The sequence below is a fragment of the Hyposmocoma kahamanoa genome, unplaced genomic scaffold (genome assembly GCF_003589595.1).
Source record: "Hyposmocoma kahamanoa isolate Upper Pololo Valley unplaced genomic scaffold, ASM358959v1 76, whole genome shotgun sequence".
NCBI classification, from domain to species: domain Eukaryota; kingdom Metazoa; phylum Arthropoda; class Insecta; order Lepidoptera; family Cosmopterigidae; genus Hyposmocoma; species Hyposmocoma kahamanoa.
The window spans coordinates 11,352,668-11,379,057 of record NW_020653900.1 but is presented as its reverse complement, the minus strand read 5'-3'; the positions used below and the strand labels follow the sequence as shown (position 1 = coordinate 11,379,057).

The 26,390-nt window shown below is 37.0% G+C and overlaps 1 protein-coding gene across 5 annotated transcripts; it reads right to left on the bottom strand.

The window, feature by feature from the left end:
- Nucleotides 1–27: 27 nt before the first annotated feature.
- Nucleotides 28–26,296, bottom strand: LOC113232413 (coatomer subunit alpha). Of its 5 annotated transcripts, XM_026467121.1 has the most exons (25): nt 25,969–26,296; nt 24,285–24,401; nt 23,743–23,979; nt 23,582–23,668; nt 22,018–22,155; nt 20,725–20,888; nt 20,090–20,227; nt 18,985–19,068; nt 18,575–18,764; nt 16,119–16,271; nt 15,011–15,231; nt 13,636–13,773; nt 12,589–12,692; nt 11,806–11,972; nt 9,152–9,349; nt 7,623–7,804; nt 6,666–6,810; nt 6,198–6,303; nt 5,731–5,745; nt 4,968–5,097; nt 2,358–2,533; nt 1,778–1,993; nt 1,462–1,467; nt 1,121–1,344; nt 28–307 (listed from the first exon to the last, which is right to left on the bottom strand). In XM_026467121.1, the coding sequence occupies exons 1-25, from the start codon at nt 26,251–26,253 to the stop codon at nt 68–70; spliced, it is 3,861 nt and encodes a 1,286-aa protein (XP_026322906.1). In that variant the 5' UTR covers nt 26,254–26,296; the 3' UTR covers nt 28–67. The 5 variants fall into 5 exon arrangements, with proteins under 5 accessions (XP_026322906.1, XP_026322908.1, XP_026322909.1 ...); XM_026467123.1 differs by lacking the exon at nt 5,731–5,745 and having other exon boundaries at nt 29–307; XM_026467124.1 differs by lacking the exon at nt 23,582–23,668 and having other exon boundaries at nt 30–307.
- Nucleotides 26,297–26,390: the final 94 nt, after the last annotated feature.

Below are 26,390 nucleotides of genomic sequence, written 5' to 3'. Positions count from 1 at the left end.
CCTTACACAATAATAATAAAATCATAATCAATATAATGAAAAATACAATCAATTTATAAATAGACGTTTATCTCTGGAATTGTAATGGGCAAATTCGAAGTCCTAACACATCCTTTCCGATTTCGGCTACGCCACAAACTGTGCAAAGTTTTCCTTTGTGTTCTGGTAGGAATGATGCCATGCACAATGAGCACTTTTCTTCGGGCTTGCCCCTGTAGATTGGCTTGTAGCTAATACCGCAAATGTTGAATGGATTGTGCTCGTCGTATAATAGTTGGTGCTCGTCTGTGGGTGTTTTCTCGCAGGCCTGTTTAGACGTAATAAAATTACAAATACAGAAACATCGATTTTACCACAACACAACTATGGAAAGCCCCGTGTACGTCAAAATACACATAATATGTGAAATTATTCAGACCCAGCAAGGATTTGTCAACAGAGAGATTCGATTGGATCGAACCAAATAGATGGTTAGGGAGTCAGGTATCGTAGGGCGTCTTAAAAGCTTAAATGCTCTTACAGGGTATCACATGTATGTATGTACCTACTATGATTTTAACATCGAGTATATAACCAGAAATAGAGACGAAATAAGGGCCATCAACTCTGGCAACTCATCAGGTAAATGGGCCTTATATTACCTTTAAATATAAACTCTCGTTTGCGCTGAAATCACAAATTAAAAAACTGAAACGGTACAACGCCAACAGCTGACCTGTGTGTACGTCTATTCCGCATATTCCAAAAACATTCTGTGTTTATTGTAAAAATATCTCCAACAATGGAGGCTGTTCCATTCGGTGGTGTGGGAAAAACAGAAAAACATCTAATTACAAAATTTTAACATGTAATTTTGCAATGTTCGTCTATTACAGCAAAGCTCAAGGTCGATTTGAAGTGAAACAATTGACGACACCCGTCAATTGTTTCGAATTCGGGCTGGCCAATCGGAGCGCAATTGTCACAGTACTTAATGATTTGGCAGAATAGTTTTTAAACAAATTAAATGACATTTCATCTCTATTTCTGGTTATATACTCGATGGATTTTAAGCTTATTAACCTGTACTATAGTACTGTAGTACATGGGAATTGTAATATATGAATATGGCCAATGTTACCTGTAGTATCTTCCTCGCCTGTTGCGCAACCTCAGGCCTCGGCCCTAGCTCCAGTAATCTTCTAGCGAACGAAGCAGCGGTGCGGAAGTTCTTAAGCTTGAAGAACATATTCAGTGCCGTGCGTAGGGTCAATATTTGATGAACAGGTTGAAGTTTGCAATGTGTGAAGTATGCTGCCATTTCGCATGTGCGTTTTTGCTCGTCAAGGGTATTTTTCGGCATTCCTATGAAATCAACAACATGGTGAAAAATGATATTTCTGTAAAGATGGTTTTTATTTTGTTAACTGGTAAAAAAGCAAATCAAAAAATTGTGTGTGACGTCATTATAAAGGTACGTACCGGTATCTGAAATACAAATGGCAAAATTTATATTAACTGTCACTACGTCGGGCCTAGTCCCTTGTTGGGCGCCAGTTTAGGGTATAGGAATGGACTGTATTGAACTCACCAGTTTGCTAATAATAATCTGGTTAGGACAGCTGTCAGAATAGACAATTGCTCATACAACAGTGAGCCTGCTGCAAGCGTAAGCGCTCAAAACCCACATTTCTATTGCAGTCTCTCTTTAGATTTTAAAAATGGCGCCCAGCAAAGAGCTAGCCATGCATTTAATAAACAAAACAATTGTTATTAAATTACTAAATTAATATGTAACCTTTTCTAGCAGTTTCCATCTGCAAGCCAAGCAAATATTCTCTACAGATTGTCAACAACTGCTGCGCCTCACTAAGCTCAGGTTTTGTGTCAACGTGTAGCAAAGGCACGCTCTGAGCGATGCGTTGTAAACGCTCGATGGCCTCTGTGAACTTGCCGGCCGTCGTCATTTGATAGCATTGCTGTAGTTGCGCGACCAGGTCGTTTAGTTTTGCAGCTGCAATTTAAAAATTATCATTAAATGTTTGTTGTCAGCTATACGTACATAAGCATTAATTCATTAACTAAATAGTTAAATCATATGCAAAATTTTTTTGCAAACTAACTGAAGTAGTCTGCATTCAGTAGGCTGACGTTTGTCTGGTGGTATGGGCGTGGAAATTAAGGTTACTTCCGATATTAAGGTTACTGCCTTGACATACTATCTTCACTTTGACCACGAACAGATCCATCCACTAAAATCTGATTTGAGTGACGTGTTTCAACGTTTGCGTCAACGTTCAAGGCACTGTACAGTCTCGGACAGATCGGTCTATCTGTTGGCCGGTTTGCAAGTCGAAGAGGATCGATGAGGTACTCACTGACAATGGGCAGCAGGTCCTTCCCGCTGGCCTCCTTCCAGTTGCGGTGCAGATGCGCGTGTAGCGGCGGCACATTCGGCAGAGCACCGAAACTCATGCGAGCACGCGCGTACATGGCCAGCAGAGTATCCAGATACGGCTCGAAGTTCACTATGCCCACTTGCTCGTTTAGCAATCTGCAAACAAATTTTATTTACTACTAATATTGGGAACGAGTTATACCGTTGAATTATAACCGTTAATAATAAAAGTGATACTAACCTAGGTACTAAACTAATTATTATGTTTCCAATACTAATAATGGGATAAACTAGTGCCACCTTATGCCATTACAGGTATAAATAGGGACAGGTTAGTACCACTTATATCATTAATGGTATAATTCAATGGTATAACTGGTCCAAAGTTATTTGTTAAATAATAATCTTTTATTTTCAATCACAATGGCATGACCCTATATATCCGTAAATATTAAAAAAAAATAAACTAGCTCTACACAGGTCTACATACACACGTAGTTAATATATATGATATTTATTTTATTAAATATTGTGATTTTTTTACTATCACGATGTACATATTTTTTTATGATTCATTTATTTCTGACGATATATAACAAGTATATAACAACAAAAAATAAATGGCTTGTCTATTCATTTTAATTATCAATGAAATAATTTTGTATTGAATTGATATTCAATTATTTTTTGTGAAACTACTCCACTAGTTAGTTACAATTATTAAAGATCGAAGGAATTCTAAGTGTTCGATCTTTGTACTATAATAAATGAAATAGTTTCTATTTTATTATCGTCTGACATAACAACAATTGATTAATTTGGTAGGCACTTTTTTCAATCAACTTGCTATTGAATATCGTCAGAAAAATCTTGTTGAAATTATCCCGGGTGCAGCACGACATTACTGTTACGTAAACTGTCACTCCTCCAGTACCTCGCACCCACCTCAGGAACCAACTTAGTTAGTGTGAGGCCAGACGAGTGTAATTTGTGAGTCGCGTAGTTTGAGTTGCATAGTTTGGGCTGAGTTCGGTTTCATATAAAAGTACGGTTTGAACAACTTACTTGATTGTTATTATCATTCTTTCCTCTGGACTGATGGTGTGTCTCATATATGTATCTGACTTAGTAATAGAAGGTTTTACTAGGTTTAATAATTCTTGATTAACATTTATTGCCATATGGTAGTAGTCAACAAATTGATCTGAATGTTCACATAAACTTGTATATAATATATGAAACTGCCCACATTTTAATCGTTTCGTATTGAGTGCATGTAACCAGCTTCTTTTGCTAACATCGTCTTCTAACGCTTTTTAAATTCATACTATTTTTAATGGATCCATTACACTAGTACAACACAAACACCCCGTATAAACGCTTAAAAGCAACTGAATAAAATACGTTCGTCTGGCGCTCCAACCGAATTTCGGCCGAGCGCAACCCGTGCAACTTAAAAAACACAACTCATAACCCATAAAATTAACGCTCGTCTGGCCTCACCCCTAAGCGGTAGGCCTGTACCTAATTTGAGATCAGGTAATGTCTTTTAAAAAATCGCATAGAACTGAGCAGTCGGTTTAACGTGATATGTTTACGCTGACCGATCTCTTTCGTTACGATGATCTTTTTTTACGTTGCGGTCTAAACTTCTATCATGGTACTCGTATGTTTCGACCACTCCTACGAAAATACCATATGTCGAAATTGCCAAGTTTACAGGGGAGTCTTTTAAAGTTCTGAATTCACTCAAATAAGCATAACACGTGACTTTAGCATTTCTCAATTTTATTGGGCAAAGCTCACACTCACATAGATAGTAGAGTATTATAAAAACCTAGATATCGGTTAGATGATCTATGATGATCTGTTATATGATCACTCTATGTTAGTAACGAGATTTGTGGTATAAAACGGAGAACTTTAAAACGTTCCCGTTGTAAACTTGACATACGGTACTTTACGTACGACGGGTCGGTTTATGTCTGATTTTAAAGGCTTTTCATATCAAAAGTACAACTGTGTATACAAGGTCATAAAAATCTTTGAAAATCATGCAAAAACCTCGAATTATGAACAGCCCGTTCCTTTCTACATTAGTTTTGATTACAGTGATCCTCCCTACCGATCCTTAGGGTATACGACAAGGGTACTATAGCCTGCGCAAGCACGGCAATCTTCTCAGCCAGGTCAGCCCGTTTGCACAGACTTCATACGGTTCTCAAAATAGTGCCTTGTGTGAGCTGCCCCGGGTGCACGTACAGCACCCTCCCTATTTTCCAGATAAGTACCGGAGCTGTTGGCACGATCACTTTCCATTAATGGTTCCCACCACTAAGCCATTGACTATAATGTCTATTACCAAATCTCCTCTAACCTAACCACAAACCCCGGCTAATCCACACTCAAGTCCGGATCCACCAGAGACGCCCGTGAAGGCATATCGCTGGCGGAGGGCTAGGTCAGGACGCCCGCTGTATTACCGGGGAGACCAGAACTCCCTATCTCTCAGGTCAGTAGATAAGGACACGTATCATGAATTCATTCATTCAGACATCGATATGATGCACATATGAAAATATTTATTGACCTGAGGGCGACCTCGAACTGCCCCGTGGCTACGTGGTCGTGTGCAGTCTTGAGCTTGCTCGACAAAGCCACGCTGGTACCACGAGTGGGAGCCACGAAATAGTCCGCCGTTTCTTCCGCGTCAATGTCCGCTGTTGGATAGAAAAATATGTTATTATTATGTTTGGAAGATTACTGATACTGATAATTTAAACTCATCGAGAATATAACCAGAAATAGACACGAAATGTCATTTAATTTGTTTGAAAATTATTCTGTCAAATCATTACGATGACAACTGCTCTCCGATTGGCCAGCCCAAACTCGAAACAATTAACGGGTGTAGTCAATTGTTTCACTTCAAATCGACCAGTTTAACTTGAGCTTTGCTATAATGGACGAAAATTAAAAAAATTAAACGTGATTCCGTTTGTTTTATAATTAGATGTTTTGCTGTAGTCCCACACTACCGAATGAAACAATCCGATTGTTAGAGATATTATCTTTATTACAATAAATATAGAATATTTATGAAATATACGGAGACGTACACACAGGTCAGTTGTTGGCGCTGTACCATTTCAGCTTTATAATTTGTGATTTCAGCGCAAACGAGAGTTGATATTTAAAGGCCCATTTGCCTGATGAGTTGCCAGGGATGGATCGCCCTTATTTCGTCTCTGTTTCTGGTTATATGATCGATGTTTAAACTGAATAATATTATGGAACCTACTTATGATTTTTCTTTTACATATGTAATGAAAGTATTAAAAAATCGAACTCACGTAAGAAATCTTTGCCTGAAAATCGTAAAATGTTTAAATAAAAAAATTCTAACATTCGAACGAGACTTTTGATGATTAAGCAAAAAGAACATATTTTTTAGCTCGGAAGAAATTTCCGAATTTAAAATCTGTTTATATCATAGATAAACTAATTAATCACGCTTATTATCGTCAAATTAGTTGGTTACACTCTACTACTCATTCGTAAGGCCGTATGTCGTAAAAAATAGAAACTTTTCAACTATTTGTACTCATTTATGTTTCACAAGAATTATTGTATAATACCAATAGTTGGAAACCATCTGAGAAAGCCTGATGCCAATCTTTCGATCGCAATTAATTGTAGGTATGGTAGGAACCGTACCTACAATTAATTGCGATCGAAATATTGGATTTATACATTTTCTTTAAACTTGTCTTAAATAGGTATATTTAGAAAGAAAGAAGAAAGAAAGAAATTTATTTACCAGATACAGGTGCCAGTTCTTCCGGCAGCTCGAGATCTTCGTCGCCCACGTCCCATCCGCCGTCGTCGCACGCGTCTTCCTGTGCGTCGCCATCGCCAATGTCCTCCTATTTACGATATAATAATGAATGTTATTTATTTTAATTTAGTTAGTCCAGTTCGCCAGTATCTTTAATTAGCATTCATCGAGTAGAAAGAGAGACCAAATAAGGGCCATCCATTCCTGGCGACTCATCAGGCATATGGGCCTTATATCACTTTTAAATATCAACTCTCATTTGCGCTGAAATCACAAATTAGAAAACTGAAATAGTAGTAGTATAGAATCGAACCCATGACCTCCAGGACGAGAGCGTGATACCTAAACATTATTGGCTATTTTGTATTGACTTCTGTTTCAAGCACCGCGTGACAAGTGAAGTTCGAAATTGAACCTTTCAGCAAGCGAATCTGAGTGTAAGATGTGGACCTTGTCTGCCTTGGCGAGGACGTCGTCGTCGTCCCCCCAGGCGCCGCCGGCGTCCAGCGGCTCGGCGTCGATGTCGGCCGCGGCCGCCGCCACGCCGCCCGCCGCCGCGCCTGCGCGCGCGCCGCCCGCCACCTCGAAGAAGCTCCTGGCCACGAGACACGAGTCACATGTAACAACAGCTCGTTACCAAATACAAACCAAAACCTGTATTCTATATGTACATAATTTTATGTTATGTATTATACTTTATACTATATTATACCAGATCATCATTATCAACCCATTTACACATCCCACTGCTGGGCACGGGTCTCCTCTCAGGCGAGGGTTTAGTCCGTAGTCCGCCACTTTACAAGTTTTCCGAGGATTGTAAATGTTCTTCGAGGTTTCATCACGATGTTTTCTCTCACTGAAAAACTCATAATAAATTACTAATTAAATTTCGCACATAAATTCCGAAAAGCTCGGAGGTTGAGGATGAGCCCGGAAGCCGTGGTAGCCCAAACCATTAGGGCTACCACTGCCCAAACCATTGGGCGTGGTAGCTTTTTAGAACTAATTGATTAAACGTATCGTAAGCTACTCGTAACGGCGGAACAAATAAGAATTAGACATAAAGTAGCAATTTAATTAACATCGGCTTTTTACAGCCCTATTCAACATCTAATGGAAAATCACGAAATTAAAGAAAATTTATTTTTTTAAGATTTTGTGACAAAGCAGAAACGGCTTAAAATTGAAAAATGTAACAGTTTAACATTTTTTTTATTGTACCAAGTGGCGGGACGAAGTCGTGGACCTGGTGGTACGCGACACGTTTGTCCTTAACAGTTCCAGTGCCACTCAGAACTCTTAGTCAATAAAAGAAAAATGAAAGAATGTTCCCTTTAAGTAAAATGGTCATCTTCCTGGCCCATTGATTTTTTCCACCCTGTATGTGAAGAATATAGAACGTACTTGGAAACGGCAAGCAGGGGCCAATTAGGCTGAGCCTTGACGACAGGCAGGGGCGGGCGCAGAAACACCGCGTTCGGATTGGCCTCGGGTACGGGAAGGTTCGCCGCTTCGAGCGCTGAACGGAGCTGCTCAGCTTCTTCCACTTGCTTGTGGTTTATTGCCGTTAGGTACGCTAGAGAGAGCTGGAACAAAATATTTACTGACAGTTATTCACATATTTAAACTTATTTACATAATACAATAAAGTACAAATTGCGGACTTAATGTAGTTCTCTATCAGTCAACCGTTGGACCAAACAGGAAAAAAAACAAAAGCCATAATGTTATAGTTAATTTATATGGAACAAAATAAATATAACATAAATAATAAATATAGTTTCGGAACGACGATAGATTGTGTGTGTGTTGTTAGGGGCTTGGGTGTATGTTTTGACTCCTCCTTGTCATTTAGATAACATTACGATTATGTTATCAACAAAGCCAATAAAATGTTAGGATTCTCTTTCGTACCACAAAACCATTTAAAAGTAGACAATCGTGGATCATGCTGTACACTGCGCTAGTGCACAGCGTAACTAAGTACTGCTCGTCGGCATCGGCTTCCCATATACAAAATTCACACTGATAACATTGAGTCTATATTCAACGTTGGTTTTTAAGAATGCTTTGCAGTAGGCTTGGGTTAAGGCGTAAATTGTCAGGCTATGAGAATCGATTTAATGAGTTTAATTTATTAACCCTGGAGAGTCGTACAATCAAGAGTGATATGTGTATGCTGAACAAAATAGTTAATGGTCTATTAGGTGACACATTGCTAGACAGAATCTGTTTAAGGGTGTCAACTCGTTCTGTCCGTCGACTACAGTTATTTGTTACTCAAGTTTTAACTAATAATAATGTTTCTGCGTATAATCTAATTGGATCTTCTAATGATCATGATATTATTGTATTGTAAGTAACTTAAAACATTTTCTTCTTAATTTTTAATTATTCTTTATTTTCACAAAATCGCAATATTTCTTATTCTAGAATGCTGTGTACAGTTCTAATTGGAATGCAGATTTATCGTTATTCTACTTTTCATTGTTGTAAAAATGCTGTTAATCTGTTTTCTGTAATTTGTGCCATATAGTTTGTTTATTGTACCATAAACAAACTTTTTATTAAATTTGACCATTTCCGCATTCCCGATTTTTTCTTCCCATAAAATGAAATCATTCTTATAGGAAACCGAGTCTATTAGCATTAAAAAACAATTAGTCAATTTTACTCATTTTGTATGAAAAATATTTTATGAATTTTGACCAACTTCGACTGCCCAATTTTTTTCGGTCCGTGCAATGAAATGATCCATTCACGAAACTGAGACGATTAGCACAAAAAACTTTTCAATAAAATTTTTTGATCAAGAACATTTTCAAAACGATGCTTGCGCAACGTACACTTGAAAGAGAATTTTTCACAAGGAGCTCTACTGCTACATGTTAGGATATTGTTAATCCGTAGTAATATTTTGTAGTCACGCTAACCTGGCCAGCATTCTTCAACAACCGTATCCTCTCCTTGATGTCGCCGAGTAGCAAAGCTCCTTGGAACTGAGAGGACACGTCCTTGCGAATTTCAGCGATCTTCATCATCTTGCGCAGCTTCTCCAGGTTACCAGTTATGAGATACAGGAACGACAGTTTATCGAAGTTCTTCGTGCGTTGGTAACACATCTCTACTATCTGCGCAAAAAATAAAATTATATTTTTATACACTAACTTCTAGTAACTTCTTTTAAATACCTTGGTCATTATGTTACCGACGACCTTAAAGACAATGCCGACATTGAAAGAGAGCGTAGGGCTCTAGCGGTAAGAGGTAATATGTTGATCCGTAGGTTTTCCCGGTGCACAGAGGAAGTAAAAATAACGCTTTTTAAAGCATATTGTCAAAATTTCTACACCGGGAGCCTATGGGACAATTAAACCAAACGGCCGCTGGAAACCCTACGTGTACAATATAATAATATTTTTAGGATGATGTTGGGGCTGCCTCGTTTTTGCAGTGCGTCGGGGATGTTTACAGAATATGAGACGGATGGTTTTGCTGCCATCCTCCGAAAAAAGACAGCATCCCTGATGCGCGGGGTGTGGGACAGCCCCAACAGCATCCTACAAACTGTAGCTGGTAGGATCAACTCTCCCATGTGGCAATGCTTCGTAAGGAGGGTGATTTAACCAATTGATGATGTACAAATATTTACTAACACTAGTTTATAAGCTCTTTTTCTATTATTATTATTACTAACAGAATATGGAACTTGTTGTCCGAAATAAAAGTATTTTTTTTTATACACGTATTGCCGTGGTAGTAAGAGTTCCGGATCCGAGAAATTACGGTCCGAAATGTCACAGGGATCATTTTATCTCTAGGTGTACACGCGATATTCGTAATTTCTCGGATTCGAATGGGATTTAGTGCACAAGCGACATCCGAAATAGGTCCGAGTTTTCTAGATTTGTATAGAATAGACTCGTATTCGGAACGAATGCGAATGGCATGCAGTGCGTAAATGCGCTAATGATTTGACGTAGCGCCTCCCAACCAGAGACCGTGGGTTCGAATGCGGACTCGCACTTTTGAGTTTCTTGGTATTTATTTCATTTGAAACTTACCAGAAGCTTTTCAGTGAAGGAAAACTTCGTGGTGAAACCTGCATGTCCGAGAAAGTTCAGTTCACAAGCCCCGGAAAAAGTCCCCACCCAAACAGCATGCCCGCGACCCATGCCCAGCAGTGGGGCGTACAAATGGGTCAATGGTGATAATGACTCATATTGCACTTTCAGTCATCGCATTCATTATTAAAGCGACATCTCTAGTTGGCGATAGTAGCTGTAAAGGTACCTCTCTGAGTGAAGAAATAAATATCTCACACATGGATGACAAAGAAAAGAAAAGATCTGCGACAAGCACGTATAAAAATTCGTAAGGTCTGCTGGCTCCATAGAGTATATAACCAGAAATAGAGACGAAATAAGGGCCATCCATCCCTGGCAACTCATTAAGCAAATGGGCTTTACATCACTTTTAAATAGCAACTCTCGTTTGAACTGAAATCACAAATTAAAAAGCTGAAATAGTAAAGGCCAACAACTGACCTGTGTGTACGTATATTAAAAAAATATTCTGTATTTATTGTAATAAAGATAATATCTCTAACAATGTGGGGCTGTTCCATTTGGTGGTGTGGGAAAAACAGCAAATCATCTAATTACAAAACAAACGGAATCATATTTCATTGATAATTAAATACGCAATTTTTCAATTTTCGTCTATTATAGCAAAGCTTAAGTTAAACTGGTCGATCTGAAGTGAATAATTTACGACACCCGTCAATTGTTTCGAATTCGGGCTGGCCAATCGGACCGCAGCTGTCATCGTAATTATATGGCAGAATAGTTTTCAAACAAATTAAATGACACTTCGTCTCTATTTCTGGTTATATATATTATTACTGGTTATTATATACTCGATGGAACCAGCAGGCCTTACGAATTTTTCTAAGTGCTTGTCGCAGATCTTTTCTTTTCTTTGTTTTTGGTTTTTAACTACTTTTTTGCGGTAGCGCCATGTGTGAGATATTTATTTCTTCACTCAGAGAGGTACCTTTACAGCTACCATCGCCAACTAGATATGTCGCTTAAAATAATTGTACTTTTTAAGTTTATTCTATATCACGATGTTTTACTACCATGATATTCAATTATTTTTGTGAAATTACTACACTAGTTCGTTATAATTATTATAACAAATATCGAAACACTAGGAAAATTCATTCGATCTATTTTTTGAGTTTCCCAAACTATTTCTATTATAATTGATGCGAAGAAAGATGAGGTAGTGAACTTGGTAGAAGCCCTAATATCAGATGTAATCATTAGCAAACGTATAAAAATTACCAAAAGGGTCGTGTAACTTTTTCTCCATCTTTCGTATCAGTTATAACGAAACTTCAAGTATTAATGAACACTTAAAAGAAGATTTTGGATAATATGGATTTATAGAATGAAACGGGTTCAGCTTTCATTTCTCTATTCCACATAACCGTCCATTTGCGATAGGGAAAGCTTATTTACATTTACTATGTATTAAATCGTCGTCGATGACATCCATATTTGGACAACTGGTATAGCAATACCTGGTGGTTTCCGGTGGCCAAAGCGGCCTTGGCCAGCTTGTCCCAGGCGTCAGTTTCGTCGAGGCTCTTGGCCGCTTCAAGCGCCACGTCGATGTTGCCACACTGCAGCGCCAGAGACAGACGAGTGCGAGCATCCTTTACGAAATGCAAAGCCACTTCCGGGTAACCTGGACGGGAATGTATTTAATTAGTTTTTTCTTATAATTTTTAATACAAAGACGAACATAAAGAAAAAGTCCTCCGATCTGACAGGACTTGAACCTGCATGTGTATGCCTGTATCTAAAGCAACCGTTCTATAGTCGGTCTTTTTTGGTAATGGAATAAAATGACGGTTCATTGCGCAAAAACGTTGCCCGCTTGCAAGCAGCTAGTAATTACAGTCTTATTTAACCGCTTATTATAAAATCTTTAAATCGCTCTCTGGTGATATTTTCCAAATGCACGTTAAATGTTTTACCTTTCCAGCATCTAAATGGTTTCAAAATTCTGCTATTAAAAATTTAAACTTATAACCATACAATTTGGTATATATAACATTCAACCGATATCCATGCGAACGGTTACCCAGGTTCGATTCCCGGGCCGGGAGAAATATTTGTATGGCCTACATTTATTTATCTCGTGAGTTTGGGTGTAATTTGTGTGTCCATAGCACCCGCGACACTGGGTTTCCCTAGTGCGGTATATTGAGTGTGTGTGCGTTATATCACAAAAATGTTCAAAATTATTAGCTTATGATTCGCAAGGTGCATGGTGAGAATGTGATGTGAGAATCCCATACCTTTCTCCTGCAGATAGGCGATGATGCTCTGTCCAACAAGTTTGGCAGTCCGCACCATGTGCAGCACCTGATCGTACTGACGCGTCACCAGAGCCAATTTGAACCTAAAAAAAGTAATTTAAACTAGATTAAAAGCCTGTGGAACTGGGCTGGTCACGTCTGCCGCATGCCGAGAGAGTTGTGGGCCAGGATAACCACAGAGTGGAAGCCCCACGACTGAAAAAGGAGACGCGGTAGACCCAGTGGACGACGGCGGGATGACTTGGACTCCTTTTTCGTTAAAAAGCCAACGTCTGGCCAGACGTTGCCCAAGATCGAGAGCAATTGGAAAAGAGGGATAATGCCTGTGTCCAACAGTGGGACAAAGCGAGCTTATAAAAAAAAAAGATTAAAAGACAGTCAACAGCATTTTTATATTTTAGATTTAGCCCAAGTAGTAAAATATTGAAGTTCAATTTTAAAAATAACGAGAAAAGCCTATATAAAATATACAATGTGGTAGATTTTTAACCGACTTAAAAAAGGAGGGGTTCTCAATTCGTCTTTTTTGTATGTGTATGTTACGCGATTATTGCGAGATTATTTGAAAACCGATTTTGTTGATTCTTTTTTTGTTGGAAAGGGTATATTGGTCCCAGAAAATATTCCACCTCTGAGGATGGCAAACTAAGGGATGAATCGATAACCCATTTCAATAAAACTTGGCAAATAGATGTAACTCCATGAACTTTTGAGGTCAGTTTTTTTTTTTATAAAAAAGTTATAATTAACTGGGACAGTATGCGAAAATCCAAAACCAGATACAAAGAAACCATCTTTGGAACTATTAGGCTTTATTTGTGAAAACAAATTTGACACAGACAATATTATTTGGCCAAGCGTGAGTAGTCCATACAAATAAATAATATTGACAATTTTTTTAATGCTGATCGACTTACTTTCTTGTTAGGATGATTTCATTGTATCGGAAGAAACAATTGGAACAGCAGAAGTTGATCAAATTTTATAAAATGTTTTTTCATCATATATAGTCCAACTAAAAAGTACCTGTACTCCGTGGGGTCGATGTTGAGCACCTTGGGCCGGCACTCGCGGTCGAGACAGACCACCCTCGCACCACTCTCGCTGGCCAGCACCTTCACAGCGTACACGGGTACGTCCAAGGTGCGGATTATGCCGTAGTCCCTAAGCGGACAGTACAAGCTCAATATAGCAACGTGCAATTGAAAACCAACTTTTCCCATTTTTTTTTATATTCTTGGTAAAATACTTGAAAGGCACAACTTGTACAAAAACGAACGTTAATCCAATTCATCATAAAAATGTAATAAAATGTTTCGTCCTTCGTAATTAGCCATGCCATCTTAGATTTTAATTCTGAATTGTATTCACGGGAAATTCTCTTAAAAAATCTGTCACTTTGTGTTCACACTGTTCTCTGACACTCACTCATTCATCTCCTTCACTCTCATCATTTTCTTTCGTCGTTCACTCTCGTCATTCACTCTTGTCTTTTAGGGTGCGTTTCCATCATGTCGTGATAACAGATAGTCGTGCAGTTTAAAGTGTCGTGTCTCGTATATTTAAATGAAGTTGCTCACATATAGTATACAACTGTTTGTTTGTTTGTTTGTTTGTAACATGATTAACTGTCGTTCACGACTTTTTTGACGTTACGACGACAGATTGTCACGACAATGGGAAGCGCTAGAACGACAATCGTCGGACGATAAATAAAACGTCACGATAAAAATGTGACGACAGATAATCGCAGCTACTATTGTCCTCGCGTTTTAATTATCGTTGTCTGCAAGTGCTTGCTTCCTCTTCCGCTTTTTTAAAAAGTAACACATTCTCAAAATTTCATCTTCATCCATTTCCATTTCACAAACTATTAACTTCGAAAAGAACATAGAGGCGACTGCTGTGCATCAAACGATTCTGTCGTACAAACGACAAGGCGGCTACCGTGAACCGATAAGTTGTCGCCACGTTCCAGTAGGAACAGCTAGCAACGGCAGTCGTTTATTGACACCGTCGTAAATTATTACATTATAGCCATATTCCAAATGAAATTTTTTTACATACGTTTTGATTTTATTGAGATGGTTTGAGATTGTAATGGACATTTATTATCCAAGAACGGAATAAGCTGTGTATATTTAAACTAAACGTTTTGTAAAAACTAAGAAAAATTGAATTTAAAATTTACGAAATAAATTTGGGTTTTTAACTATTTAGTAAAACTTACATACTAAGAAATGTTGACTTGGCTACACCAAAAGACATGCAGTAAGAAATAAAAAAACTTTGTTTAAAATCGTACTTAACGTAATTTACACTGTGCTCAAAATTGCAGCTCAAAATGGAGTGCACACCGTGTCCTAAATAACCAAGTAACCTTATACAAAGCGACACTTACCCATCCCGGCAACAGTATTTGATATGGTTAGCCGTAGTGTATATAAACACGGGTTGTGGCGTGCTATCGTCAAAGGCACCACTCTTCACCCTCGCTCCCTCAGTGATCGTACATAGTTGTTCAAGCTTTTTCGTACATAGCGTCACTGTGTGCTTTCCTAGCAGAGCTACAAGGGACATGTCCGAGTTCCAGATTGCGTAGCGGCATTTGCTGACTTTAACCTTAATAAATAAAAATAATTAATATTAGCATGTATGAGCACGAAATAACACGACTTAATTATATGCTTAATTATTATAAGCAAATACAAAAAGCACAGTCTTACACGAATTTTATATTCACCGACTATGCTAAGTGTATTTTCTAATGAAAAAAAAAAATATTTCACAAAAAATTTATTATTTCAAAAAAAAAATTAGACTACAACACATACGCTGTTCTGATCGCAAAGAAAGTAACTAAAAGCACTAAACTTGTGTGATGAAAATCGGTAACTACGACGGTACCACAAACACCCAGACCCGAGACAATATAGAAACGTTAGTTTTTCAATATTGACCCAGCCGGGATCGAACCCGGGACCACCATGAAAGTCGGTGTGCAAGCCTCTCGACCACGAAGGTCGTCATTCCTTTCGTCACGACAGAGGTTGCATTAAATTGCACTTACAACTTCCCTGTCCCCACACAAGGCAATTATAGACCACCTTAAGTCTACTGAGTTTCTACAAAGTGGTTTTTTAAATACATTCTACTTCAAAAATCAATATTACACGGTACAAAAAAGATGCCATAGTTTTTGCTTCTTGGTTAGAGCTCAAGTGTTTTGCCAATTTTCAGATACTAATGAAACAGATATTGTATCACGTTCATAGAGAAAAAGGTGCTTGAAGTTGCATGGAGAGATGAGTCGCATATTATTCATGGTCTTATTTCAAAATATTCTCATGAGTCATATATGATTCATTGGACAAGGAAGTTGTTAAATTGCAATATCACTTACACTAAATTGCAAAAACACATACAATAGATTGTAAAACTACTTACGCTAAATTGCAAAATCGCTTACACTATATTGCACAAATACAAGATATTGTAAAGACACTTACGCTAGCAACAGTCCTTTTCTGCTGCACGTCCAGCAACTGAATGCAGTCCGGTTCTCGTAACAACAACATTCCAGTGCCTGCGTACATGATCTCTTCGCATGTTGGGGTGGATATCTTCTTTGATACCTCGTTCTTTAAGTTCTTTATAACCAGCTGTTGAAAAAGTGAAATATCGTTTAGTTAATTTTAAGGTACTTGGGTTATTTTACTTCCAAAACTCTTATAAAGAAGTTTCGTTTTGAATCGTGTTAAACTTATTATTATACACAAGAACTAAATATAACCAAAATTTGGTTACCCATCAGTAGTCCGAAATAGCATTATCCAGAAATAACGTTTCATAGAAATTTCATAACCTCGAAAGTAATTTTGAGAGGAAAATGTTTTTTCTTTTAAACTTAACCTAAACCTAACCGAACCTAATCGTGTCTTTGCGATAAACATCCAACATATCCTGAAGCAACATCTGCTCCGTTATAATTCGGTTTTGCGGTGTAATGAAAATTCGAACAAACGTTAATTCGGACAAAAAATTTTCGACTTTGTGATAGATTACCCCAAAATTTAATAGACAGGTACAACAGGCGCCTTTATTCCTAGGTCTCTTACAAACAACAAGATGTCAAAATGAACTTAACAATAATAGAGAGTGTAACAAATACAAAATAAAATACATACACACTATCACGCATGTCTCCCATTTGGGTAAGCAGAGATCATGAACACATGCCAAAATTTCGCAAATTCCTTTCGCCTTTTTCATTCCTATCGGTCGACTCTTTATACACGCCCTGAACGGGTACGTTTAACCTAGTCTCGGGTACGTTTAACCTAGTCTTTTATAAAGACATTTCTAATCTGATCTAGAAACAAATACTATCTACTATTCCTCAGATTCGCTCTATAAATTTGTGCCCACGCTCTACTAACATGCAACCATCAACATAAAATATGAAACAAATAATTTTTCTTTCTTTCTATTTATACAAAATGTCATGGATAATATGTTATAGTCTGGCTAGCGAAAGATGACAACATCGAGTATATAACCAGAAATAGTGATGAAATGTCATTTAATTTATTTGAAAACTATTCTGCCATATCAACAATCATTACAATTGCATATTTAATATTTAATTTCCAATGAAATTTGATTCCGTTTGTTTTGTAATTAGATGTTTTTCTGTTTTTCCCCACACCACCGAATGGAACAGCACGCCATTGTTAGAGATATTATCTTTATCAATAAATACAGAATATTTTTGAAATATACGGAGACGTACACACAGGTCAGTTGTTGACGCTGTCTATATTTCAATGCAAACGGGAGTTGATATTTATAAGTGATGTATCACTGATGAGTTACCAGGAATGTGTGGCACTTATTTCGTCTCTATTTCTGGTTATATGCTCGATGGATGAGACTGCGATTATTTTGTTTAAATCTAGCTGACAACCCCAATATTTATAAGACTGTTTGGAAGTTAGATTTTCTTATTAATAATATGACGAAGAGTATGAAAAGCGATAGACGAAAGTTTCTTTTTACTATGATTGGTGGATTTAAAGAGAGAAACAAGTGCAGTGACGAATCGTTTTCAAGAAAACTCAAGAATATTTGCGTGAATTTCCGAATTAATTGGTTAGTACGACGTAATAATTTAGACCATTTCCATGAAATTTGTAAATTTGTGTTTGCTAGTCTTTGCAACAGATAGTAATTAATTTTATTTCAGTAATTTTAATTCACATATATAAGACAGTAATTTTATTTAATACTAATACATTTATTTATAGGGAATGCGGAGTACTCCGAAAGAAAGAAAAGACCTTGCATGCCCACAGTTTACGATTTGGATACTTTTCATATGGACGCTGTTAGAGAACGGAAAAGAATTACTAAGGACATGAAAGAAATAATAGTAAGAACACAAAAAAGTGAAAACTGTTGTTCCGATACATCATTTGAGGTTAATTTTTTAGAGTCTAATTTCGATTATGATGAATATATATAAAAATACAACAAATGTGTTTATTTTTTATATGATACATATATATCTTTATAGAATTACCGAAGTAGGGAATGCAAATAAACTTGTAGAGAATTGGCCATTTAATATTTTAGGTACTCTTTATTCTTTTCTAAATTTTGTCATTACAGAGCCTTCGGGTATCGGTCTCCGCCAACACCTTCACTCGGTTGGTTCTAACGTGCCTAAATTATGAACACATACATGATTAGCAGATAAATTCGTTAAATAATTTTATTCCCATTATACTTGTACGAAAACTATTTTTTCCTTCTACACCTGTGATACCATACCCGCGTTTTTCCAGTTCTCATCTTTCGTTAGACAGACTTCATGAATGTATTACAGGGCTTATCAGATCCTCCCCATAATCTTTACTGGTTTTTTAAGATACTGAGATTTATGAATATAAGCAGGTTCGTTAACCTGATTGTTCTTCTCCAACGCCGCGAACCGGTTCCGGGCCACCCAAATGGCAGTGGTGGCGGCCCCGCGTGCAGGTTCCGCCGCGGGCGCATCGGCGCCGTCGCGTGGAGCCGCGTACAGCTCGTACGAGCTGTTGTCGCCCACGCGCCAGTTCACCAAGACACACCATTCCGCGTGGTTCAGGGACATGCTGTACACATACATACATACCCAGTAGTTAACTTTAAATGGGATACCGAGGTCAAAGAGCAGATATACTCTTTCCAAGAAAAAAAAAGAATGATAAAATCAGTTCACAAATGCCGGAGTAATCAAGTAACATACACACAAAAACAAAACAAAGAAAAATACAGTTGAGAACCTCCTCCTTTTTTAAAGTCGGTTATAAATTAGAATGTCATACAAATTACCTATAAGGTTGGTGACGACCGCCTCCCTTAATCGGCATCACGGGGGAATCGCGATTGGTCTGCATATCCAATTTACGGAGTTGTCTGAAAGGAAAATAATTTCAGAAATAAAATATTTGTTTTTTTTTTTCTTTTTAATATGTAAAGAAGCTCGATTTTTTTTATATAATTATCCGATTAAACGACGGTACGAGCAAGTCGTCGCCTGGTGGTAATCGCCTACCCATAACCCATGACGACCTATTTGGCTAGCACACCGGTTTTCAAGGTGTCACCATCCCTGAGGTTCCGGGTTCGATCCCAAACCGGGTCAGAGTAGAAAACTAACTTTTTTATATTTTCTCGGGTCTGCCTTACCGTCGTTATTTCCTACTTGCATAACACAAGTACTTTAGCTACTTACTTTGGGATCAGAGCAACGTATGTGACGTTCTCTAATATTTATATATAAGTTACAGTGCCACTCAGAGCATTAAACCGCAACACCTGAGGAGCTAGAGGCGAATTGACACGTCCCATATGCCTGTAATTGCACCAGCACCCTTACCCTTGAAACCGGAACGCAATACTGGTCACATTACGGCTTGGCGGCAAAAATAGGTGTAAAGTGGCAGTACTTCCTTGGACGAACAATTTCACAAGGTGCTCTACTACTACTGATAATACCACTAAAATATCTTATTCTGTTAACAAGTTAAGTAACCAAGGAAAGCATTAAAAATTCTTGTCCGTATTCTTAACATCCTAATATTACAGACTGCATTAATAAATATAAATTAATAATAATAATGCACACACTCAACATATACAATATAAATGGACGTAATGTTAGTGAAAAAAATGTAATTCACATAGACCGAGTTCAAATTTCACTGTTGTAATGTCATATCAGACGAATAGTTTCGTAAGTGATGATGTCGTGCACGGAAACACCCCGCAATGACGTATTTATTCATGTCCCCGTACATCCACGAATCGGACGGAATAACGTTATACGAAGAAGGAGAATCGAAGTCCACGGATATTTCGGCAGGATCAAACATAACATTATAAAAAAAATCTTTTGTTTACTAAACATATACTAAACTAGAGAATCCTAACATACCTGTCTTTGATATAGAAGAGGATGTTATTATGCACGGCATAGGCAGGCCTTTCGCGCTGCAGCTTGAATAGTATCATCCCAGCGTCATGCCCAGCGGCGAACAGGTTAAGAGTTGGGTGGGACGCTAGTACCCAATATCTGAAATAGTCAAGTAGTTAACACGTTATTACCGTTCGGCGATGGGCAAGTACCACAAAGTAGACTGTCTGACGCTTCTTCCTCCAAAAAACTTTCTAGTATATGACTTTTCTTCACAAAAGGTAATAAAAGATAAGCATGCTAAATTGTCAAAGTAATCATTCATGTTTTTAATTAGCTATGCCGACAGGATGAGTCAAATTTTTATCTTTACAAGGAATATCGTTGTTAACTTGTCAAATTAAAATGCCAGAATTAGCGAGCGTGCCAACAGCTCCGGTACCTTTTAGGATAATGTGGTCGCTCACCGAAGGCACTAGCCTTTTGAGCACCGGAAGAAGTCTGTGTAAATTGGCTGATCTGGGGTCAGGACCAGACCGAATAAGGTCCCTGTACGGGCTTGCTTGCACAGGTAATATCGCCCTTCACGTATAACCAAGATGTTGATAAGGAGGGACACTGTAAACAAAACTTAAGTAGAAAGATATGGGACTGACCTCTCATGTTCCCTTCTGTAAGTGTGAAGGCAGGTTCGCTTAGTCATGTCCCAGACGCGGATCGATTTGTCCTCGCTATTGGAAAGAATGAGCTCGTGCTTGGCTTGGAACAAAACGCAGGATACGTTATTGTAGTGGCCACGGCACGTATCTACTTCCCATGCCTGCAAAGAAATAATAACATTTAAAGTCGTCACCAAATAAGAGGCCAAATTTGACACTTGTCATCGTAACGCGAATAGGGATGTGGACTAATCATATAGGTAATCACATTATACTATTTTCACGAGAAATCGATTCAAAATTTCAAGAGTTTGTGATTGTTTAGATTATTTTTCGGTTCATACTTATTCTTGTTCAGGGGGCCTAAAAGGCCAAATCATGCAATTCAGTTAAAAGCAATTCATTTACAGAATTCCTTGCAATTCTCTAGCAATTCCTCTTATTTTCGTAAAATTGTCCCACATTCCGATGAACTGTATCTAATTCCTTTGATTTTAATTTTATAATATTCATAAATGGTAAATTACGAGAATTTAGTGTAAATAAATATGTTCATCAATAAAACAATCAATATTTTTTCCAAGAAATCTGAGTAACTCGGCGAAATTCGGCCATGAATTGCTTACAACACTATTATTTAAGAAAAAATATCTTGAGGACGTTGCTATATAATATAATAGTTTCCCTATATCATTCTCAACGCTACACATAACTCACGTTGTTTGTCTCAAATAACTTACCTATTTATTTCTTCACACTGTTTTTACAAAAGTCTATTTATCTCGAAAGTGACATTTTGTGGGTTGGTTCTAGTGTGTGAACTATGTCCATATAAATTAAATACTATACAACTGCACAAAATAACCTTTTAAATGATAACTATGATAACATAATGTATTTGTTTAGTGAAAATATGATACAAAATCCTGTTTTTACACTTTGCTGCAGTAATTTTTACAAGTTATTATTATATAGTACTGCATAATTGACAACCGCGCCTTCAATCGAACAAACGAAGACTGTTGCGCGATTGACGCTCTGTATACGATTTTAACGCCGTGCGGTTAATTGGTTGACACATTGATCAGTTCAACTCGATTGTGGTAATATGTAAGTACTTAAATGCAGTTTTATTGCAATTGTATGAAAGCGTAATTGTAGAGCCTTATTTTATTTAGGTTCTATTATCACCACATAGTTACTTAACTTGGGCTTTTTTTCTTTTGTTTACTTGACTTGGCCTGCAACTACAGAATATCACATAGAGGATATTTAAAATTAATATGCCACCTTAGCATCGTTCATTCTCCACAGCTTGACTTGGCGATCGTCGGCAGCGGAAACGACAAGCGGTAGCGTGGGATGGAACGACGCCCAGTTGACTCCGCGGTCGTGACCTTCCAGCACATGCTTCACCACCGCGTCAGCCTGTGACAACAATAACAATAATTCGGTATTACTAAACTGGCACGGAACATCAGCAAGTGTAGTCATTATTAAAATTATAAGTTCATACTGGATCAATGAAACATTATCCATATGGATCCCTGTCTTCCCAAAAGCAGATAAGAGCCCGATTCGTACTGAGACTTGATACCATAATAACAATGTGACAGATACTTAATACCAAGTCCAAGTAATTCCTTACAAAAAGTAGAATATTGCGAATTTTACCCAAAACCATGTAAATCAATGCCCAGATCATAATTGAGGCTATCAGAGCAAAACTGGTGTAACTCACATATGTTTTTTTTTTGTAGAGTGTTACTTTAATGCTATGAAAGTATATAATTACTTTATATTTAGATGCTATTTTCATGTATAAAAAACATTTGATTATTATTTTTTTATACATGAAAATAGCATCCAAATATTAAATAATCATGTACTTTAGTATCGTTTACAGAAATATTTTTTTTTAAATTAAGTGGGTTACACCACTACTGCGCTAATGGGTCATTCTATAAATTCTACGGAACTTTTGCCAAAGGAGAGTCGATAGAAAAGGCGTAATAGCCACAATTTGTTTTGAAAAGTTCGTTTCCAAAACTGCTCCCAAAACACCCACCACTGGTGACCAACTATTATTATACAACTACAAAAACTGACGCGATTTTAGGCTAGGCGAAAACACGCTTAGCACGCTAGAAAACATTGCGCTCGGCGTATGCATCGTATTTTTGCGATAGTCACCGGAATTGCTCATATGAGTCGTACATAATTGTGACTGTTCGTAAATTAAGTGGATGTGCTTAATGTGAAAGTCTCTCACATGAAAAACGTGTGTATAACAAAATTTTGTAATGGAAATTGCAAAATATAATCGCGTCAATTTGACCACAATCATGACCATTTATTTACCACTAAAACATGCAAAAGACATAAACAAAAACTATAAAATTCACGGTTATCTATAAAAGCAACATAAATACATTGCTACCACCAAAAATCAAATAAATTGGAAAGGAAAAAACACATCACGAAATTCGCTTCTTCATATTATTATTATAGTCCGTCCTTATAAGGAAATGTATTCAAAAAACAAAATATCTTCATGTGTATAACAGAAATAGATATAATGAATAATGTGTAGCTTATCATTATTAAAACCATCCCTTGTAATTTTAACGCAGAAAAATGAAATAACGAATGAAATACCAATCCTACATTAAATAAAGAATATGGAATAGAGGACTACATGAAATGAAAATAAGGGAAGACTGGACTACTCCTATCATCTATTTGAATCAAATACCTAAAGCATACTATCACTTAGATCAATAAGCCCATAATATAATCAATAAAACCTTTACTACAAAGAACCGTGGGTGCTGTAAAAAAAGATAAAACTAACCTCAACAATTTTTACCGTGCAGATACATTTAAAAACGCATTTACGACACATACTTCGACATTCGCAAGGGTTACTTACAGTTTTTTCCTAACAACAAAAATGTTATTCATTAATTCATAATAAAACGATGTAACTAAATATTGTTATGAATACACAGTTACCTGTCCAAATAAGTCTGTGGCTTGTGGGTTTCTTAGATGTTCCGCTAAGCCTGTAGGTCCAGGTGCCACACTCTTCTTTCTTAACCCAGAGAAGTCCCAAACACGGACAGATTGGTCGAGTGAAGCGGAGACCAGCAGATCTTCAGTTGGATGGAACTGGGCACACATTACGTAATGATTGTGCCCGGTGAGCACGCTGATGCATTGGCGGGATTGCCAATTCCATATTCTTATTGTCTGTTAAACAGAAAGATATGCAATTTATTTTTTATGATAATCATGGTCATACAATGGGCAGCATATTTGCAAAAGTCTGCATATAAGAATGTTGCAGCATTGGGGAATCTGTATGGTGTTAGAGAATCTGTGTATTACCTTCAGACTTCTTACACATGACTTTATTTGTAATGAAATATGGTAGGTTTGTTTAATATTGCGAAGTGGTGCCTCGGTCTTATTTTAAAGAACCTATTTCTTTGTTGTTTTTGTGGTATTTGCCTCAAGTAGAGGCATTTCGGAGAGTTAATTGTTTAATAATTTACCTGATCATCAGACGCACTCAAAATCCAAGGGTACTCATGGTGGAAGAATGTAGTACGGATGTAGTCCAAGTGGCCCAGCAGTGTGAACAGGCAGCGCCGTTGCTTGTAGTTCCACACCTGAATGTTTAATTTAGTTTTGTTAATGAAAATAAAGAACAGAATAACTTAGTATGAAACCAATTTGTTCTAAATGAGTCTAACCGCAATCATACAACTACGTTCGTAGTTCGCTTTATAAAATGACCTTCAAATGGAGCACTGTTCTCATAGTTGGCCGGACCTTTTGATCACAACTATCAATGGTATGTCAATACAGATTGATGCTGTTTGTTGTATTAGTGAGTGCCATAACTAAAACATCGTAATGTAGAACTAATACTTAAAATATGTACATAATTATATGGGACATTATATGAATGAATATTTAAATGAAAGGTACATTCCAAAATTTTATATAATTGGTAATTTAAATATTTTAATAAATATTTTATCTTTTTAATGAACATTTTCAAGTTCATTTAACAATAATTCTCAAAAGAGAAAAAATTAAACTTTTTTTTTATAATTACTTTTTTTATAAAAAAAGCTGACCACTAGTTGCCCATTTTCACTGTGTTTGTTACGTCTATTTGCCAAGTTTTATTGCAATCAGTTACATATTTTCTTTTCTTTTAAGTCTTTTTTAGGGAAAAGAATTTTGACATAGTCAATTTTTGGTCAAGCGTGAGTTGTCCAAAAAAGTGAATAAAATTAATCAGTTTTTTTTGCTGATTGACTCAGTTTCATGAAGGGATCATTTCATTGTATAGGATGAAAAAAATTGAGACAGCAGATGTTTGTCAAATTTAATAATTTTTTATACAAAATCAATAAAATTTACTAATACTTTTTAATGCTAGTAGACTCAGTTTCTTATAATAATGTTTTTATTGTATTGGAAGAAAAGGATCAGGACAGCAGAAGCTGGTCAAATTTAATAAAATGTTGTACATTTTGTATGATTTTTTTTATTAAATTTGACTAACTTCCTCTGTCCAATTATTTTTCTGCCCAGTACAATAAAAATATCCTTATAAGAAACTGAGTCTATTAGCACCAATAAAATTAGTAAAAAAAATTAACAGGATTTGACAACCTTCTGCTGTTCCGATTTTGTTCGTCCCATACATGATATGATGCCTTCATTGACACGGACTCGATCACCGCTAAAAAGAATTTTTATCAAATTTATTCATTTTTATAGAGAAGTTACACTTGACCATGAAATTGACTATGCCAAAATTAATTTCACAAAAAAGACTTAATGGTTCCTAAGAAAGTTTCCTCATATCGTCTATGGTTTTGGATTTGCCCACATTTAAAAAACACTCGGTATATATTGATTTTGAATAAATGTTGACATATACAGCACAAACTAACACTTAAAGCTATTGTTACGCCCATTGTACATTATGTATATAATTTCTGATTGCAAATTAAATAACAGAAAGGACACTTCCAGTAAGTATAACAAAAAAATCCGTGATAAACAAAATATATTGTGAATATGTACTACTAAACATACAATAAATGGTCTTTCAATCAATTGTTAGCCTTTTATAACTGCGATGAAGAGAATACGTGGAAAACATGACGACATTGTAACTACCAACAAGTGTTATGAAAATAGGAAAAACAATCTTGCCTTAATCTTATAGTCATCGCCACCCGACACGAAGAGGGGTTGTTGGCAGTGGAAGCAAATGCCACGTACAGGACCATCGTGTTCATCAAATTTCTCCAATAAAGTGCACATACGGTAATCCCACAGTTGAATCACGCCATTGTGCAAACTAGCCAAAATCCATGGTCGCTTAGCATGAAAGGATATCCCTTTGACCCTGGCTGACTTAGTTTCAAATTTAGTCAGCATTTCGACCGGCTCCTGTGGAGTTACAAAGGATAAATTCACTTCCACAAAACCGTACATACACACAATTTGCCTAACGTCAATCAACCGGCTGACGTGCGTGCGGGACACGTCGAACTAGAGACGTATTCGATTGATCAACAGAATATCACCATAAAGTAAGATAAACACTATCTTCTAAGTAAAATATCGTGTTA